Source organism: Oncorhynchus mykiss, chromosome 6, assembly GCF_013265735.2.
Source record: "Oncorhynchus mykiss isolate Arlee chromosome 6, USDA_OmykA_1.1, whole genome shotgun sequence".
Lineage (NCBI taxonomy): Eukaryota > Metazoa > Chordata > Actinopteri > Salmoniformes > Salmonidae > Oncorhynchus > Oncorhynchus mykiss.
This window is the reverse complement of record NC_048570.1, coordinates 58,285,859-58,306,313: the sequence shown is the minus strand read 5'-3', so window position 1 is coordinate 58,306,313 and position 20,455 is coordinate 58,285,859. Positions and strand designations below refer to the sequence as shown.

The following is a 20,455-nucleotide window of genomic DNA, read 5'->3' as shown; positions in this document are numbered from 1 at the left end:
GAAGAGTCATTGTTTGTTCTTTTGAGTTTTGATGTTGAGTCTTTCCCCAACAAAGTGATGTTAGAATATAATTTATTCTGTATGAGCTTTTGTTCCGAACACATTACTTTGTTACAGGTGTCAAGCTTATGGGCATGTGGCAGGAGGGAGGTTCCTAGGTGTGAGACGTGTGCAGAAGGGCATGAGACAAACAAAGGAATGTGTAGCATTGGGGAAAGTAGTGATATGTGTTAATTGTAGGGGTGCCCATGGGGCTGGGAATCAGAAATATCCCGTGTAAGAGAGTCAAGTGGAGGTTTCCAGGGTAGTGCAGAAGTTGTCATATGCTGAACCAGTGAAGAAAGCAGAGGAAGATGGGTCAAGGGGGAGTGATCCTGAGAGGAGTGGTGTGAGTACTGGTACAGATCTAGTACAGAGGGATAGGCCAACAAGTGATATATGTTTCAGTAAGATTGGATTTTTTGCATTTATAGCAATGGTTATCAACTGTACTGCAGGAATAGAATGTAAGTTGTACAAAATTTAGATTGTGTTGGCAGATGCAGAGAGGTATTTGGGTGTGTGAGACTTGACATCAGAAGAGTTACAGGGTGGGTTAAGTGGTGGTGTCCCATCCTTTCAGGTTGTTGGCATGAGGTCGGACTAAATGTGTTGTTATGAGTTAAAAACATTTAGACTACGTTACCCAGCAGGCTATGCGGATGGTTAAGGAATGCCTGGCATGGCTAAACATGAAGTTTTCTAGCTGAAGTATATGTTCATTAAAAGTAGTTAAACCTACGCTCCAGTTTGTCATTATATAAGGAACAAACATAACATGGTGTCAGATTGGTAGTCGCTATGACAAAGAGAAAAGAAAGGAGTAACTCTGCAAATTTCCGCGACGAAAATGGAACATTCTACCACAAGTCAAGTGAGGTGAGTAGTCGAAGATGCTAGCTTGCAAGAGCGAGGACAACGAGCCGCAGCAGCGAGAGTGACAGCAGCGAGAGGGAGGCTGCATTGGAATCTGTTGACGAGCAAGTTGATGAGCAACATACTGAAGTAAGAGAAATTGACACTGTTCTTGTTCTCCGTCATGGATAGGCTTAGTCCTTCTACTCCTATGCAGTTAACAGGCAATTTAGCTGACAATTGGAAACGTTTCAAGCAGAGATTCAATATCTACCTAGCAGGCACCTAGTGGTGCAGGGGGAGATGATGACAAATTGAAAGCTTCCATTTTTCTGCATGTTATTGGAGAGGATGCATTGGACATTTACAATAGCAAGATTTAACTTTGGATAAAGCAGTGAATGTGTGTCGAGCAGCTGAAACCACAGCTAAAGAGCTGTGCAGGGAAGGGACGTCAGTGTATGTAATAAAAAGAGAGGAGCAATACACACACACACACACACACACACACACACACACACACACACACCTTACAAAACAAAAACAAGCAAAATAGAGAAATCAAAACACTACATGTGGAAAATGTGGATTCATCCACAAGCCAAAAAAATGCCCTCCATATGGCAAATCATGTAACAACTGTAGTAAAAAAAAATATTAAAAAATCTCAAAATGCTGCAAAGCTGAGGCTACTAAGAAAAAGGTTCACACAGTCGAGGAGATGGAAGAATTCTTTGTTGATTCTGTGGAAATATGCAATGCAGTAAATGCTGAATGGATTGTGCCATTGAAGGTGAATGAAACTACAATACCATTCAAGCTTGATACTGGAGCACAGGTAAACCTGTTGTCGCCGGATGACTACAAAACACTGACGGTGAAGAGCAAAATACACCCTGTGAAAATTAAGGTTACTGGTTATACTGGGGAGAACATACCAGTCAAAGGTAGCTGCATAGTAACTTTACAGCACAAAGGAAAACAGTTCAGAGCACAGCTGCTGATTGTGGAAAAGAGTGTACAGCCTATTCTAGGAATCAATGCATGTGAAAAGCTCCATTCGTTGAAAAGAGTATGTAGTGACAGACTGAAAATGACCAAGAATCACTACTGGCTGAGTATGAGGATGTGTTTGAGGGTCTGTCTTGGAGGTTTACCAGGAGAACACAAAATATGTACTGATGACAAAATGACTCCAGTTGTGCATGCATGCAGAAAAGTTCCCTTTGCACTGAGGAAAAAGCTCAAAGAGGAACTCGGACGCACGGAAAAGATGGACGTCATCACAAAAATGGATGATCCTACAGACTGGGTAAGCTCACTGGTTATTGTGGTGAAAAAGAACGGCGATCTCAGGATATGTCTAGACCCGAGAGATCTCAACGAAGCAATCAAGAGAGAGCATTTCAAGTTGCCAACCAGAGAAGAGATAATGTTGCAGTTTGCTGGAGCAAAGGGGTTCAGCTTGATGCCTCATCAGGATTCTGGCAAGTGAAGCTAGATGATGCAAGCTCAAGGCTATGCACATTCAACACACCTGAGGGCAGGTACAGATTTCTTCTACCATATGGGATTCTCTCAGCGCCAGAGGTCTACCACAAGACAATCCACATGATCTTCGAGCACATTCCAGGAGTGGAGACTATGATGGATGACATCATCGTCTGGGGGTCCACAAAAGAAGAAAATGATGCGAGAGTGAGACAAGTGCTGGACCTGACACGGAAAGTCAACCTAAACAAGGACAAATGCGAGTTTGGTGTGAAAACACTTACCTTCGTGGGAGATGTACTTTGAGGACGGAGTCAAACCAGACCAGAGGAAAACATCAGCCATCAACAACATGGAACGTCCGAAGAACAAGGACGACGTGAGACGCTTCATGGGCATGATCACCTACCTTACAAAGTTCATACCTCAACTGTCAGCACAGTCCGGTCCACTCAGATGTCTTCGGGAACAGAAAAAGGAATGGGAATGGTCCCATGAACAGGAAAACTGCTTCAAAAACCTAAAGAAGACAATCACAGAAGAGCCAGTGCTCAGGTTCTATGATCCAGAGAAAAGCAAGGATTTCTGCAGACGCGTCACAGTTTGGCCTGGGAGCAGTTCTTTTGCAACAGCATGACGACACATGGCAACCTGTTGATTATGTGTCCAGAGCCTTGAAAGGCGCAGAGAAAAAGTATGCACGAATAGAGAAAGAACTACTGGCAAGCACATACGCTTGCGAACGGTTTCACCAATACGTCTACGGACGAGACTTCGAAGTAGAAACCGACCACAAACCATTGGTGTCAATCATGTCTAAGCCACTGAATGATTGTCCAATGAGAATCCAGAGAATGTTGATCAGACTGCAAAAGTATGATGTGAAGATGATCAATACCCCGGGAAAGTTCATGTTCCACTCTTTCTCGAGCAGTCGACAAGGAGAGCTTTGACACACAGAAAAACGCTGCGATTCAGGCCTACCTCGACATGATCGTAGCATCACTTCCTGTGTCTTCTGAGAGAGTGGAGCAGATCAAAAGAGAGACTGCAGCTGACCGAACAATGACAGAGTTGAAAGAAATAACACTGATAGGATGACCTGCACAGAAAAACTGTCCAAGGAGAATACAGGATTACTGGATGTGCAGAGCAGAGCTCACCGTTGTGGATGACATAGTGTTCAAAGGCAACAAGATTGTCATTCCCATGACACTACGCAAAGAAATGCTACAGAAAATACACGAGGGCCACTTGGGTGAGGAAAAATGCAAACGACGAGCATGAGAAGTAATGTACTGGCCAAGAATGAACCAGGAAATCAGCCAGGCCACTACTTCATGTGAACTGTGTTTGACCTACAGGCCAAAGCAGCAAGCAGAGCCGCAAATACCTCATCCAGTACCCACAGACCCTACTACAAAATTGTCAAAGGTCTGATGAAAAAGGCACACGATGGAAAGAAACAAAAACAGAGACACAACAAAAGTGCAAGACACTTACCTGAACTGAAACCTGGAGATCATGTACGACTCCGAGACATCACTACAGGAACCTGGATGCAGCAAGGGTGTGTACAGAGCGAAGTTGCACCTCGATCCTATGAGATCCAAACGGAGCATGGATCACAACTGAGACGAAACAGAGTGGATCTAAGGCTGCAGCCATTCACTCAAGGGACTGAGGATCATCAGGAGGATACTGCTGAAGCGTCAAATGCCTTTAGAAATGGACAATTCAGTCAGAACACCCTGACTGACAATGAACGCTGTCAGAGCCCCTGAAATGCTTATGGAGAATTGCTAAAAAAATAAATAAAAGGGGCACCTGGACCGAATGTTTTCTTATTGTGAAAAGAAATAGAGCCACAATAGAGTATTGTTGGACAGACTATATTTAGTTGAAAAGAATTGGGGGAAAGAAATGTTTTATTGAAAATTGCATGTTATGCAGGTTGAGTAAACAAATGTGATGTGACATGTATAGTTATATAGAAAAGTAGTTTTATTTTACAGGAAAGAAGATGTGTTGTTATGTGTTAATAACATTTAGACTACGTTACCCAGCAGGCTATGCGGATGGTTAAGGAATGCATGGCTAAACATGCATGGCTAAACATGGAGTTTTCTAGCTGAAGTATATGTTCATTAAAAGTAGTTAAACCTACGCCCCAGTTTGTCATTATATAAGGAATAAACATAACACTAAATAGATTTAAATAGTGGAGTAGGGTGGTGTTATTTTTTTTGCTGCGGTCCGATTAGGCCGCCGAGAGTGGCTCGCTTGTGGGCGTGCTGGCAGCATATGACAGCACGTTCGGTCGTACGTTAAGAATTCAGCATAGCAAATTTGTATGAAGGTCTGGTTATTAAATGGGTAAATAGTCTATTCTCCATTTCATGAATTTATTCACAGGTAATATGCTCTAAAACACTCAGGTGACAAACTTTGCTGCCTTGTTTACAATCATCCACATGGCTGGGAGAACATATTAAAGTAAGTAAATACATTTAGAAAACGATGTATTATTAGCTAACTAGCTACAGTGCCATGTTTTTTTTGTCATAAAGATAATTAACAAAAATCGCTATTTAGCAAGCTAGCTGACTAGCTAACATTAGCCAGCTAGCTGGCTAGCTTTATGGGTGTTGTGACATGTATGAAATTGTAATTCTGGTTGTTTAATGTTTTAGGGACTCCTGAAACAACCAGCTAACCAGGCTGTCTTCTTGTGAAACAGTGGATGTAAAAAAAAAAATCTAGCTAGCTAAAATTTTTACTGTGAATGTAATGTACAATTTTGTAAGCTTGCCTTGCTGATATTTGCCATGCAATGCAGCTGAAGTAACATAGCTAGCTAACTATTGTCTTGCTTATTGTGCAGTGGAGGATAAAAAAATACCTATATGCCTATGGTTGTGTAGCTAGCTATGTAGCCAATCTGTGTATGGACCGTAAAATGTTTGGTATACACATTAGTTCAGAACCTAGCTAAGAACCTCAGCTATCATAGCCAGTTGCTATACTGAATTATTGACGCACAGTCGAACGTGCTGCCATATACTGCCACAAGTGAGCCACTCTAGGCAGCCTAAGCGGCACGCTGCAATTTACAGTGTAAGGAGCGCAGGTTTGAGAAGTGAGTGAATCCAGAGAGAAATAGCAATGGCGTCTTTTTTGTAGGCACTAACTCTGCCATGGTTCGTTGAACAAAGCCTATGTGGAAATGAATGATGTTTTTATAGGATTTTACGATAAACGCCGAAAATAAGGTATGAGGTCAACAAGTTGTGGAGATCTTATACGTTTTGTTCTATGAGAATCTTCATCAGCTAGTCGCATTTTGTGAATATGTAGCATATGTGATTCCGAAAAGCAAAGGCTTCAAAATTCATAACGGTCAGGTTAACTTATTGATATTATCTCGTAGAACAAAATGTATACCATCTCCTTAGCTTGTGTCAACCTTATACCCTATTTTTGACATTTATCCCAAAACCCTATTCTTTCCCCCATTCATTTTCACCATAGGAATGCTGAACGAGCAAGAGGTTAGAACTTCAAGCTGGCTCTCTAAGGCGCTGACATAAAGCGCTCGGCGGACATGGTGGCCCTTCCATTTTCAATGAAGCCTAGGCAGTGGTGATATTCATTTCAAGGACAATGACCGCGTCCGAGAGCATCAAAGTGACTGCCGATTGACGGATTAACAAATTACCTTGCATCATAAATAACAACTCATTATTCTTTTGTAAGTCGGTCACAATTTACCCATGATACCTTGCTGTTTTGATCCTCTCCAACACAGCCCTTTGGCTTCTGCTCTACATTGTTGACCAATCCCAGTAGATAACATAGCCTGACGATTCACCATGCATGCCATGTGTAGCTGAAGAAGCTCATTCATATTATCCTATCATGCGTTGGCTAATTATTGGGCCTAATAGGCTACTGCAGTAAATTGATCATCACCAGTCAATGTTATCACACCATCGCCCGCTTTATGTCTTTCAAACTTGTATTGCTTTTAATCCTTTTTAAATGAATTTATCTTATTAACACTTTGTTCTAGCTAGCTATTTGTGTAGGTAGCTATCAAGTAAACCCAATGTTACAAATACAATACCAGTTATTTTCTAATTTCCTTAATTTTGTGGCTAGAGTCAAATACTTTCTGTGGCACACACTACTGGTCAATTCTGGCTGGCAGGAGCTTTTCGGCACACATTAAATCATGATCATTCTATAGTTGTCTGACATCAAACGTTTCCCTGTTAATCACAAAGCTTAACAGAAGATGTTTAAGGCATTTTATCTCTCCATTTAAATACAGTCTCACTTAAACTACAAATCTGTCTTCAGCCAAAATAACTGGTGGGGCGTTTGAAAGGAAATAAAGCGGGTGATGGTGTGATAAAGACCGATTTGATTCTGATTTACTGCAGTAGCCTATTAGGCAATTAGCCAACGAATGATGGGTTAATATGAATGAGCTTCTTCAGCTACACACAACCTCTCCTTTTCAGATGAGCCTGTGTGCAATTCATTCAGGTCAGATTTCTTAACATGATTGGAAGGAGCAGATTCTAAGTTACAGGGACCTACAAACAAACAAAAATCACACTTTTTTTGTTATGACAGCGGTTCTGTTCCCGTGACACTTAAGTTGATTGTTATATTCCATTATTTTCTTACTTTAAAATATGTGTGTTGACTGATCAGTGCAGGGGCATGTGTCTTGTCTGTTTAATGAACAAAATAATGAACTATTGATTTTAATTTGCATGGCACAGCCATGCAGCCAATAAGCTGCACAGACCAGTAACATCATTAAACTCAAAATATGCTATTCTATTTTTCTTAGTCTTATGTTTCTTAGAACCTGCCTAAAATAATTCATAATGGATTGCTTTGTGATGGTGTATATTCAATGGATTTATTCAAATAGACTCCCACCCACATCAGTATATACTCCCATTGATAACCAATAGGTGCCGGCATGCGAACAGGATGCATAAAAGGCTTATGCTGGCAAGAATGTGGTAAAAATGGAGCTGTTTGAAAGGTGCTCATATAAACATTGGCCCCAAAAAATGTTTTGCATCAATTCTGTCTGAACAGTGTATAAGAGAAAAGTGGGTAGACTATTGGACTACTTACCTCGAAGCCCCCTGTTTATATAAGGATAGATGGTATATTCCACTAGCACAGGCTTCCTGACACAGATGGTATATAAGGCAGTTGGTTGCAGCCCTCCTGCTTGGAAGGAGGGGGAAAGTAGGCCTGTGTTAGGTTTACATTATGTCAACTTTTATTAAATGTTGGTATTGAGCACATGAATGCCAATGCAGTCAATGATTACTCTAGGCACATTTATTTTTTAAGTGCTTTCCTCACCATCTTAAATAAGCATGCCCCATTCAAAAAATGTAGAACTAAAAACAGATTTGGCCCTTGGCTCACCCCAGACTTGACTGCCCTTGACCAGCACAAAAACATCCTGTGGCGTACTGCATTAGCATCGAATAGCCCCCGTGATATGCAACTTTTCAGGGAAGTCAGGAACCAATATACACGGTCAGTTAGGAAACCTAGGGCTAGCTTTTTCAAATAGAAATTTGCATCCTGTAGCACTAATTCCAAAAAGTTTTGGAACACTGAAGTCCATGGAGAATAAGGGCACCTCCTCCCAGCTGATGTTATGAAAGAGCTGTAAAATCTGGATCCCTACAAATCATCTGGGCTAGACAATCTGTATCCTCTCTTTCTAAAATGATCCGCTGAAATTGTTGCAACCCCTATTACTAGCCTGTTCAACCTCTTTCTTATCGTCTGAGATTCCCGAAGATTGGAAAGCTGCCGCGGTCATCCCCCTCTTCAAAAGGGGAGACACTCTAGACCCAAACTGCTATAGACCTATATGCATCCTGCCCTGCCTTAAACTCTTCGAAAGCCAAGTTAAACAGATCACCGACCATTTCGAAACCCGCCGTACCTTCTCCACTATGCAATCTGGTTTTCGAGCTGGCCATGGGTGCATCTCAGTCACGCTCAAGGTCCTAAACGATATCATAACCGCCATCGATAAAAGACAGTACTGTGCAGCCGTCTTCAACGACCTGGCCAAGGCTTTCGACTCTGTCAATCACCGCATTCTTATCGACAGACTCGATAGCTTTGGTTTCTCAAGTGACTGCCTCGCCTGGTTCACTAACTACTTCTCAGATAGAGTTCAGTCTGTCAAATCGGAGGGCCTGTTGTCCGGACCTCTGCCAGTCTCTATGGGGGTGCCACAGGGTTACATTTTTGGGCTGACTCTTCTCTGTATATATCAATGCACTCTTGCTGCTGGTGATTCTCTGATCAACCTCTACACAGAAGACTTCATTCTGTATACATCTGACCCTTCTTTAGACACTTTATTAACAAACCTCCAAACAAGCTTCAATGCCATACAACACTCCTTCCGTGGCCTCCAACTGCTTTTAAATGCTAGTAAAACTAAATGCATGCTCTTCAACCGATAGCTGCCCGCCCGACTAGCATCACTACTCTGGACGGTTCTGACTTAGAATATGTGGACAACTACAAATACCTAGGTGTCTGGCTAGACTGTAAACTCTCCTTCCAGACTCACATTAAGCATCTCCAATACAAAATTAAATCTAGAATCGGCTTCCTATTTCGCAACAAAGCCTCCTCTCATGCTGCCAAACATACCCTCGTAAAACTGACTATCCTACTGATCCTCGACTTCGGCGATGTCATTTACAAAATAGCCTCCAACACTCTACTCAGCAAATTGGATGTAGTCTATCACAGTGCCATCCGTTTTGTCACCAAAGCTCCACATACTACCCACCACTGCGACCTGTATGCTCTTGTTGGCTGGCCCTCGCTACGCATTCGTCGCCAAACCCACTGGCTCCAGGTCATCTATAAGTCTTTGCTAGGTAAAGCACCGCCTTATCTCACCATAGCAACACCCACCCGTAGCACGTGTTCCAACAGGTATATTTCACTGGTCATCCCCAAAGCCAACACCTACTTTGCATGCCTTTCCTTCCAGTTCTCTGCTGCCAATGACTGGAACAAATTGCAAAAATCACTGAAGCTGGAGTCTTATAACTTCCTCACTACCTTTAAGCATCAGCTGTCAGAGCAGCTTACTGATCACTGTACACAGCCCATCTGTAAATAGCACACCCAACTACCTCATCCACATATTGTTCTTTGTTGTTGTTGCACCCCAGTATCTCTACTTGCACATCTATCACTCCAGTGTTAATGCTAAATTGTATTTATTTCGCCTAAATGGCCTATTTATTGACTCCCTAATCTTACATTTGCACACACTGTACAGTACATATATTTTTTCTATTGTTATTGACTGTATGTTTGTTGTTTTTGTCACACTGCTTTGCTTTATCTTGGCCAGGTCGCAGTTGTAAATGAGAACTTGTTCTCAACTGGTCTACCTGGTTAAATAAAGGTGAAATAAAACAATTCCATGGGAACAGAATTACACTGAGACTCCATTTTGTCACTTAAATGTATGCCAAACAAAAAACATTTATTTGAAATGTTAATAACAAACCATACAACTATGCACTGACTACTTTGAACAAGTTACTCAGTAAAACAAACAAGAAACATTTACTGGAAAAACTGTCCAGATGCAAAGTTTGGTAACAGAATTAGTTTTATTCGACTAGCATCACTACTCTGGACGGTTCTGTTTCTATGCAGCAATTTGACCATAAAAGCCTGATTCACATTTACTTGAACTCTGTGAGGTGCAGTTAATTGCCAATTCCTGAGGCTGGTAAATCTAATGAACTTATCCTCTGCAGCAGATGTAACTCTGGGTCTTCCCTTTCCTGTGGCGGTCCTCATGAGAACCAGTTTCATCATAGCGCTTGATGGTTTTTGTGACTGCACTTGAAGAAACTTTCAAAGTTCTTGAAACGTTCCGGATTGACTGACCTTCATGTCTTAAAGTATTGATGGCATATCATTTCTCTTTGCTTATTTTAGCTGTTATTGCCATAATATGGACTTGGTCTTTTACCAAATAGGGCTATCTTCTGTATACCACCCCTACCTTGTCACAACACAACTGATTGGCTCAAATGCATTAAGGAAAGAAAATCCACAAATGAACTTTTAACAAGGCACAGCTGTTAAAACCTCTCTGGGATATGTAGAGTCCCACCTCGCCAACAGCCAGTGAAAGTGCAGGGCGCCAAATTCAAAACAGAAATCTCACAATTAAAATTCCTCAAGCATACAAGTATTTTACACCATTTTAAAGATAACATTCTCGTTAATCCAGCCACAGACTGATTTCAAAAATGCTTTACAGCGAAAGCACCACAAACAATTATGTTAGGTCACCACCAACTCACAGAAAAACAGCCATTTTTCCAGCCAAAGAGAGGAGTCACAAAAAGCACAAATAGAGGTACAAATTAATCACTAACCTTTCAGATGACACTCATAGGACTTCATGTTACACGTGTGTTTTGTTCGATAAAGTGCATATTTATATAAAAAAAAATCTCTTTACATTGGCGCGTTACGTTCAGTAGTTCTAAAACATGCGGTGATTGTGCAGAGAGCCATATCTATTTACAGGTATACTCATAAATATTGCTGAAAATACAACTGTTATACATGAAATTAGAGATACACTTCTCCTTAATGCAACGGCTGTGTGAGATTTAAAACTTTACGGAAAAAGCAAACCATGCAATAATCTGAGTACAGCGTTCAGACAAAGCAGCCAAAAAGATATCCGCCATATTGCGTGGTCGACATTGGGTCAGAAATAGCATTATAAATATTCACTTACCTTTGATCTTCATCAGAATGCACTCCCAGGAATCGCAGTTCCACAATAAATGGTTGTTTTGTTTGATAAATGTCCATTTATGTCCAAATAGCTTATTTTGTTAGGGAGTTTGGTAAACAAATACAAAAGCGCGTTCAGGTCCAGCCGAACGGACAAAAAGTTCAAAAAGTTCCGCTACAGCCCGTAGAAACGTGTCAAACTAAGTATAGAATCAATCTTTAGGATGTTATCATAAATCTTCAATAATGTTCCAACCGGAGAATTCCTATGTCTGTAGAAAAGCAATGGAACGAGAGCTAACTCTTGTGACCGCGCCTCAGAGCCTGTGGCAATCTGCCAGACACCTGGCTCATTCCGCTCTCATTCGGTCCCACTTCACAGTGGAATCCTCAAACAAAGTGCAACATAACCAATATCCCACTGTATCTACAATAGGGGCCGAGTTTAAAAAAAATACAAGCCTTAGATTTCCCACTTCCTGGTTGGATTTTTTTCTCAAGTTCTCACCTGCCATATGAGTTCTGTTATACTCAGACATCATTCAAACAGTTTTAGAAACTTCAGAATGTTTTCTATCCAATACTAATAATATGCATATATTAGCATCTGGGACAGAGTAGCAGGCAGTTTACTCTGGGCACCTTATTCATCCAAGCTACTCAATACTGCCCCCAAGAAGTTATTTCAAATGCATTCCAGGTCACCTCATGAAGCTGGTTGAGAGAATGGCAAGATTGTGCAAAGCTGTCAAGGCAAAGGGTGGCTACTTTGAAGAATCTCAAATATATTTTGATTTAACACTTTTTTGGTTACTACACGATTTCATAGGTGTTATTTCATAGTTATGTCTTCACTATTATTCTACAATGTATTCTACAAATAAAAAAATAAAAACTTGAATGAGTAGGTGTCCAAACTTTTGACCAGTACTGTACATACATTTTTGCATACATAAACCATGTAATCGGTACATCAAATCTCTTCACATTTATTTTGCAACCGGTATGGCGATGCTGTCAACATTTTTGTCCCCCGAAACTGGTATATATATATATATATATATTTTTTTTTTTCTCCAATTCCTTTCAGCAAATTTGTATCTTTAGAGTTATGGTTTGTTAAACTGTTACGAATCCCTTTTTGCCCAACAGTCTAGGGGAGATGGTAACTCATGCAAATTATAATAGTGAAAAAGTCAAAGTGAGAACGAAATAACCACAGACAACTAAATTACCGTCAAACACATGCTTTATTAGAAAACACACAGTAATTGGGGGGGGGGGGGGGGGGGGGGGGAGCAGGAAAAGGGGCTGAGCTGGACCCAAGGAAAGAAACAAGCATCCAAAACACCCCTAATCTAGCCTATTTCAACAACAGCTAACAGCCCAGTTCTAACTAGTGTTAACAAAGTTTACCTACGGGTAGTGTATGCCCATGGGCGACTTGTCTTGGTTCCCCCTTTTCCCACCAGCAAACAAACACCATAACCAAAAACAATACTCACAGGTGAGGACAAAGTGATATGGAGGTTCTCAAACAAAAGATAGCTCAATACATAAAGCACGATAGAGAGACATCATAGTAGATGGTGACCCAGTGTGATCTACAGACATATGGCATTTTTTAAACCAAGGGAAAGGAACTGTGATTGGGTAGGAAACAGGAGGAGGTGTGTCTCCTGATTGATGATTGATTGGTGACTGATTGGGGAGAGGATTTTCACCTGTAAGGGGAGAAGGAGAGAAAAGAACACAGGATACCTGTATTCGTAACATAAACTTTGAAATCAATGGGTTTTGTTTGGTGTACATTTTAAAGTGACATCTCAGCGTAATTCGGTTACCATGGAATAATTGCCTTAAGGATACTTTGTTCCCAAAACTACTTAATTCTTGACTGACATATGTAAAAGTGAAAGGACTGAAAAGGATTTCCTCATGCCTCCTGCAGAGTGCTGTTAGGGGTCAGAGTTGGGAAATTCCCAGTTTACTTCACACATTATCAACGGAATGAGTTGTTCAGGAGTCAGTACCCACTAGGGACAGAGGTCAGTTTAACGTCTAGTTTTGATTTACATTTAGTTGAGTTGTCAACTAACATGAATTCAGAGTGAAATCAACAGAAATATTCACTATGTCATTGCATTTAGGTTAAACGTTGGGTGAAAAATGACGAAATGCCCTTATATTGATGACTTTTTGTCAATCCAATTAGTTTTCCACGTTGATTAAACATTGTCATGTAGATTTTGGGGGGTTGAAATCACGTAGAAGCAACGTTGATTCACCCAGTTTTTGCCCAGTGGGTAGTTGAATCAGGAGTTGTTCAAGCCTATTTATAGCCTAGCTGTAGATCTATCTGGTGTGATGTATTCCCCCTCTTACTCTCTCTCAAATTGAAGTTATGCCGCCGCCTTTATCCGTTGTTACACCATCGACAGTAAAAAAAAAAAAAAAGAAGAAAAAGACTTCATCCCTCATTTTATATTTCCTATGTAGCTAGCCAGGGGATTTCCGTGAACAAAGCAGCCAATCGTGTAGATGTAAACACACTCATTATAGCACACGCGGCTGGTCGCTATTAAATTTGTCAGTGCAGTGAAAGACAAATACATTAGTCCCATGGCAGAGCAACAAGCAAGATAAAATAAAACTAAGTTGTATTATTATTGAGTCGACTGGTTTCTGTTCCTATCAGATGGCGGTGGAAACTGTTCGTGAAGAGGACGTGCTAAATGTGATCTTGTGCCGAACCAGCGCAGGCGGGTGTCTTCAGGGTACTTACCGGAGAACAGAGCTACAGGTGTCAATCAAGCTACTGTCGTCTCGCACTGCAAGTCGAAGGTAAAATTGGCATATCTCAAACTCAAATGCAATGACAAAGTCTCTCTCTCTCAAGTCAAGTCAAATGACTTTATTGGGATGAGAAACATGTTTACATTGCCAAAGTAAGTGGAATAGATAATAAACAAAAGCGAAATAAACAATCAGAAATGAACAGTAAACATTACACTCACAAAAGTTTCTAAATAATAGAGACATTTATTTTAAAAGTGTTATTACTAGCCATGTGCTTATGCTTCACTGGTTGCTATTTTCTTGTGGCATCAGGTTACAAATATTGCTGCTGTGATGGCACACTGTGGTATTAAACGTAATAGATATGGGAGTTTATCAAAATGTGATTTGTTTTCAAAATCTTTGTGGGCCTGTGTAATCTGAGGGAAATATGTCTCTCTAATATGGTCATACATTTGGCAACAGGTTAGGAATTGCATTTCAGTTTCCACCTCATTTTGTGGGCAGTGGGCACATAGGCAGACCTGGCTCTCGAGAGAAGACAGGCTAGAGCGGCCTCTCTCTCTGATGTGTGTGTGTGTTTTGAGGGTTTGTGTGTTTTTATGTGTTTACTGCATATGTGTGTGTATATTCTAAACAGTGAGTGGAGTGAGTGGATGGGAGATGTGGCTGTGGTCAGAAAAGTCCATTCAGAGAGAGTTTTGGTTCCTCTGGGTGTGTACAAGGCCTGGTGTCTGATGGGCCTGCTGTATGACTGGATGCCCGAGGGCTCTCTACACTCTCTACTATACCAGGTCAGTATAATATATGAGCACTAAGTCTAACTAAAATATGAATGTGCATGTATAGTGTGTGGCAGTAGGCTAATTGATGAATCGAACTTGGCTCTGCAACTTTTCCCTTGGTTGCGGCCTACAGTGTACACCGAGTATACCAAACATTAGGAACACCTTCCTAATATTGAGCCCCCCCCCCCCTTTTGGGTGGTGGACCATTCTTGATAAACACTGGAAACTGTTGAGCAGGAAAAACCCAACAGCGTCACAGTTCTTGACAAACCGGTTCGCCTGGCACCTACTACCAAACCCCGTTCAAAGGCACTTAAATATTTTGTCTTGGCCATTCACCCTCTGAATGGCACACATACACAATCCATGTCTCAATTGTCTAAAGGCTTAAAAATCCTTCTTTCACCTGTCTCCTCCCCTTCATCTACACTGATTTAAGTGGATTTAACAATTGACATCAATAAGGGATCATAGCTTTCACCTGGATTCACCTGATCAGTCTATGTCATAGAAAGAGCAGGTGTTCTTAAAGTTGTGTATATCAACAAATTGCTGGTCAGAGCTTCGATAGACACATATAAAGTGAATCAAATAATGCCCTTCTTTTGATTGCTTTATTTACAATTCCTGTGTCTTCATGGAGAACAGTGCTGTCCTTTCACCCACATACTGTGTCTGGAAAGCCCCTGGCTGCTGCAAAAAATAGATCTCTCTGTCATCAGCACTATCACTGCCTTATTTACACAAAGAGCTTTTCCTGGTTCAGGAGAAAGTGCCCTGGCTGGAACATAACTTCAGACAGTAGACGTGTGACTTCATTCCACTGCACGTGACTTAGACTGTCTGTGGTTAAACTGTGTTTACATACAGTAAGTTGTGTCGTGACCATGTTGAATTCTTTAGCATTTTCAGTTCACAATTTCAACTTTGTGTTGTCATGTGCTTTCCCCCCCCCCCCACAAGTCATTCTCAGTTCCCATTTATTTATGATCCATTTTACTGAAGTGAATCGAGTTCATGCTGAATCTGTTGAATGATTGTAACTCTTGTTATCCCTGCCAGACCCAGCTGTATCCAGGTCTACCCATGAGTTTCCGGCTTGGCATCCTATTAGATGTGGCAGAGGGGTTGTGCCACCTCCACTGCATACCACTCCCCCACCAGGCCCTGAAACCCACCAATGTTCTCCTGGACCAGCAGTACCGGGCCAAGGTAGAGAACAGTGACTGATAACTGACCCAGTCCTGCACGACAGAAACAAAAACCTTCTCTCTGAGTAGTGAAACTAATGTGAGAAAGAACTCCATTTGATTGATAGTATATGATCCATGGGATATGGTGTATTGTGAACAGTTACAGGTACATGTGTGTGTTTGAGTCTTGTGTTAGAGCAGGTGTTTTTGTCGGTTTGTGTGTGGATGTTTATGTTCATGTGTGTGGGTCTTCATGTTCCTACTTCCAGTTGAGTGACTGGGGCCTGCCCAGGGAGTGGAGGGTTGGCTCCTCTCTCTCTGCTGGAGAAGGGCCCTGCTTCAGGGACTTGGTGTACCTGTCTCCTGAGGCCCTGACGGGGACCACACCCTCTGTGGAGGCAGACATGTACAGGTGAGGTCACCTTTCACGATCCTGCCACTTCAAACAGTCATATTCACCAATTCATTTTACCAGGTGGGGAAGGAGGGGTTTACCACTTCTACAGATGCCTTTACTAATGAACATGCAGCTACCCAATTAACATCTTCTCTCTTTAGCTTTGGTGTGCTGCTGTGGGAGACTTTGAACAGAAGACAACCGTGCGGAGGTGTGTCTCTATTTATTTCCGTCTGTTCAAAGAACAGCTCTTGTTTCTATCAGCGGAGACTAGGCTATACCTGGCCGTGTATCATACAGTCTCAATATTGTATTACGTTTAGAATTTGTAACACATCATGTCATTGTCTATACCCAGGTGAGGATGGGGTTGGTTCAGGCCTGGAGGGTGAGCTGCTACCCAAGAATGTACCCCACTGCCATACACTCTCCCGGCTGATGACCAGCTGCTGGAGCACTAACCCACACAGCCGTCCAACAGCAGAGGGTAAGTCTGTCTGTGAGGGTGAATCAGAGTATAGATATACAATGGTGACGAGAGCAGCTGTGCCTGGACTTTGATCTCTCCCTACAAGACCCCCGTCCTTGACTGGTTACTTACCTGCCTGTTAAGGACAGGTGACAGGCAGAACCACTTGCAGCACCCACTTCCTCTCTGTTCCATATGCCGAGTCTGAGAGATACAATCCCATACCCTACTTCTGCCACTTAGTCAATGAGACTCTTTGAATCTTCTCATCTAAATTGTGTGTACCTGTTTATTTTCTGATGTTAGTCCCTATCCATGTATTTCATTGCTTATGACTGTCATGTGGGTGTTAAAAAAAAGAAGAACTTTTGGTGCCTTATGGTCAATGTGATGTTTACTTGGCAGGACATCTTTCTCATGTCCTCTTCTTTCTCTTGCTCTCTGTCCACAGACTGTGCACTGGAATTGAGGAGCGCCATAGCAACCTTTGATCCTGATGCAATGACAAGGGCTACCCTCAGTGTGAGGGAAAGCAAGGTACAGATCATCCTCATTTAATAAGTTCTATTACACTCCGAAGTCCGATTTTCTCCATGTCCACAACCCTGATCTGCTATCAGGTTTTATTTTTGACTGAGGGAATCAGGATATGTTTCATGTGCTTTTAATCTGTCAACAGTTACTACTGAAAACAGTAAATAGACCCGTCACTAATCATGAGCGAACATGTGTATGTGATTTCTGTCCCTTTACCAGGAGAGGGCGCTACATGACTCTAAAACCCATCCTGTGAAGGATATTCCCATTGAGATAAACAACCTAGAGGTGAGCTTGGTTCACATTTTTTGTGTAATTCTGATTGTACTTAATGCTTGTGATGTCTATTACATTGAAAACAATATTTACATATCTCATACTAGGCCTGCACTGGTCCCGGAAACACTAAATGTGTGGGCAACAAGACACTGCCCTTTCCACAGACTTCCTACCCTAGTGAAACACTCCCTAGTCCCCCTACAGCCATATATACAGGGGAAGCATCCCAGAGGAGGCACTGTCAGGGTAAGAACTTAAAACTGATCGATAATGAGAGCCGTTTGTGAATGTGCTCAGTTTGTTGCCAGCGAAACCATCCTCTTATTTATCTTCTTTGTTAAGTAATGATTCATTTATACCTTATCGTGGACAGTCTAACAGCAACGTGTCTCTCCTCAGACTGTGTGACTGGCTGTGTGGTGTCTTCCACCAGTCCCAGCAGTGGCCTGGGTCCTGAGCATCCCAGAGGGACAGGAGGCGTCGCCCAGAGACAGAGCCCACCACCCCCACTCTCCTCCAGCCCCTCCAAAGCCCTCAGACAGAGCCCTCTCAACCAGCCCACTGCTAGCTCCCATGGTAGGAAATGTGTTTAAGCTTAGACCACCCACCTATTACCCTGTTTTGTCTGCAAACTTAAGTACAGTCCCAGACTGTAGCTATCTAGAATAGACTTATCTTTTTCCCGCATGTTTCTTAAATGTTGCTGAAAAAGGTGAAGACAAAGTAAAGCAATATGAAAATGAGTAGACGTTACAAACAGTGCCTCCCTCTGTGTGTTTGTATGTGCACAGTAAGCAGTTTTGGGGATTGCTGGTTTCCTGCATGGCCATCCTTTCACAGTCTTATCTTTATCCAATGCGTTTCCTCCCTTGAGGATCTTTGTTTCTCTCTATAAGTTGTCTGTTGTCCCAGTAAATGCTTGGAGTCCAAATATATATATATTTTAAAGCAATACATGGCTACTAGACATTTATGATGGTGATTAATGTGTTGAATAAGAGGGTAACTTGTCTAGTAGGGCTATAAATTTCAATCTTCAGTGAAATAATCTCCTGTACGTATTACTGTCTTTTATATCAGATAGCTACTGATATTTCTCAAGGTCCCCTCTACATGATTTGTGTTTTATACGTGTGTGTGTGAGAGATGTGATATCCTAGTGTTTGTATCATCCCTGAAACTTCACCTTCCCTTCTTGTCAGCAGCTGCACGGTGTGTGTCTCCGACTCCGATGGCGGTGAGCTGTTGTCGTATCCTGCGCGAGAGGCGTGAGGGCATCATTCGAGGCATGACGGAGGGACGACTCAACAACCTACTGGATGTGCTCATCTCACGGCGGGCCCTTCCCCTGGAGGCCTATGAGGTCATCTCTGCCTCTCTGACACTGACCGCTCGCACACGTTCCCTACTGGACACCTGTACCTGTTTAGGGGAACACGCAGCTTCCCTGGTAGCTACCACCCTTGGTATGATGTCCATTGCCACCAATCGTGGCCCCTCACAGATGTCTCACTGAAGGTGGATGGATGGTTATTAGAATGGTGGTTGTGTAGTGAAAGGCCCCTAACCAAATGTATCAAATGTCAATTGAGACTCAAATGTCAATTGAGACTGGAGCCTTGGAGTGAAGAGCTGAGGAACCCTAACCAAATCTAATCTATACTCACTCAAGTCTAATACAGACCACGGTCAGTCAGAGTGAATATACATTGGAGAACCTGAGATTCCTAATTTCATCAGAACAGCTGCAATGACTCATCTATATCCATAGAGATCCATGTTGGGGACACACCTGTCCATGCCTTTGTTAACTCTTGAGTATTCAATCAGAGTGATGCTACCTCTGAAGTTGATGTTAAATAAATGTTTGATTAGAGGAAGCTTCTGTGACAGTCAAATGATAGAAACAATAGTGTTGGAGAGAAACCAATGAAAGTGAATAGCTGTGTGGATGATTCATCTGCTTTGATCATGTTTATGACCCATCACTAGCGATAATGAGTGATAACTACTGAGCTAACACACAGAAAACAGTTTGTTCAATATTAGATGCTACGTTTTCTATGTTGTGTCATGACTTTTGGCCCTCTCTCTGCTCTGTGGGGTTATTATGTGGTGCCACAATCTAGCTCGTCTTTTGACAGCCTGTTTGTAAAGTACATATTGTACAAAACTATATGTTCAACATAGTTTGGATTGTCCTGTTCAGCAGTGTCTGACTTGGTATCTTGTAACAAGATTATTATTTGTTGGTTTATCAGATAAAATAACTGAACTTAAGTCTCATTTTTTGCAGATTGTTTGTGTTTGTATATCTGTTCAATCCTTTAACCTATAGGTCATTGTCACATTCCCCTCAGGGTACCCTTTGATTTTGTTGCCCATCTCGCGCAACAAGCCTTTTAACAGTACATGTCTAATTGCATGTCTGGTCTTAACACAGTACCAATTGTCACACATTGTAAGTACAGTCTAAAGACGTTTATGTACTAAAAGGGTAAAAAAGGGGTCTTGTCAAATGAGAGGCCCAGTGAAGTTTTGGCCATAGTGTACATATTTTTGTTGTTGTTGGTCTGTTCAACATCATGCAGAGAACAGAAAACAGTAATTTCCTCAAAGCACTGTCTGTATGTGAATAGCCTAATGATCTGAATATTTGGAGTTGTATAATAAAGCAAATTAATCTCTAACAACATTAGATCAAGACTCCTCCTTGACACTCAAGCAGCTCTTTTCTTGTTGGTTTTGGAGTTCA

At 41.8% G+C, this 20,455-nt stretch overlaps 1 protein-coding gene across 3 annotated transcripts; it reads left to right on the top strand.

Annotated features, from left to right (window-relative positions):
- The first annotated feature begins 704 nt into the window (after nucleotides 1–704).
- Nucleotides 705–20,390, top strand: LOC110526239 (receptor-interacting serine/threonine-protein kinase 2). Of its 3 annotated transcripts, none has more exons than XM_021607036.2 (12): nucleotides 705–1,044; nucleotides 13,937–14,082; nucleotides 14,678–14,831; nucleotides 15,888–16,037; nucleotides 16,288–16,430; nucleotides 16,577–16,626; nucleotides 16,774–16,902; nucleotides 17,336–17,421; nucleotides 17,641–17,709; nucleotides 17,805–17,946; nucleotides 18,100–18,276; nucleotides 18,903–20,390. In XM_021607036.2, exons 2-12 carry the CDS (start codon nucleotides 13,937–13,939, stop codon nucleotides 19,214–19,216), a joined length of 1,560 nt encoding a protein of 519 aa, XP_021462711.2. In that variant the 5' UTR covers nucleotides 705–1,044; the 3' UTR covers nucleotides 19,217–20,390. The 3 variants fall into 3 exon arrangements, with proteins under 3 accessions (XP_021462711.2, XP_021462710.2, XP_021462712.2); XM_021607035.2 differs by lacking the exon at nucleotides 705–1,044 and adding an exon at nucleotides 12,983–13,286; XM_021607037.2 differs by lacking the exon at nucleotides 705–1,044 and having other exon boundaries at nucleotides 13,320–14,082; nucleotides 18,906–20,390.
- Nucleotides 20,391–20,455: the final 65 nt, after the last annotated feature.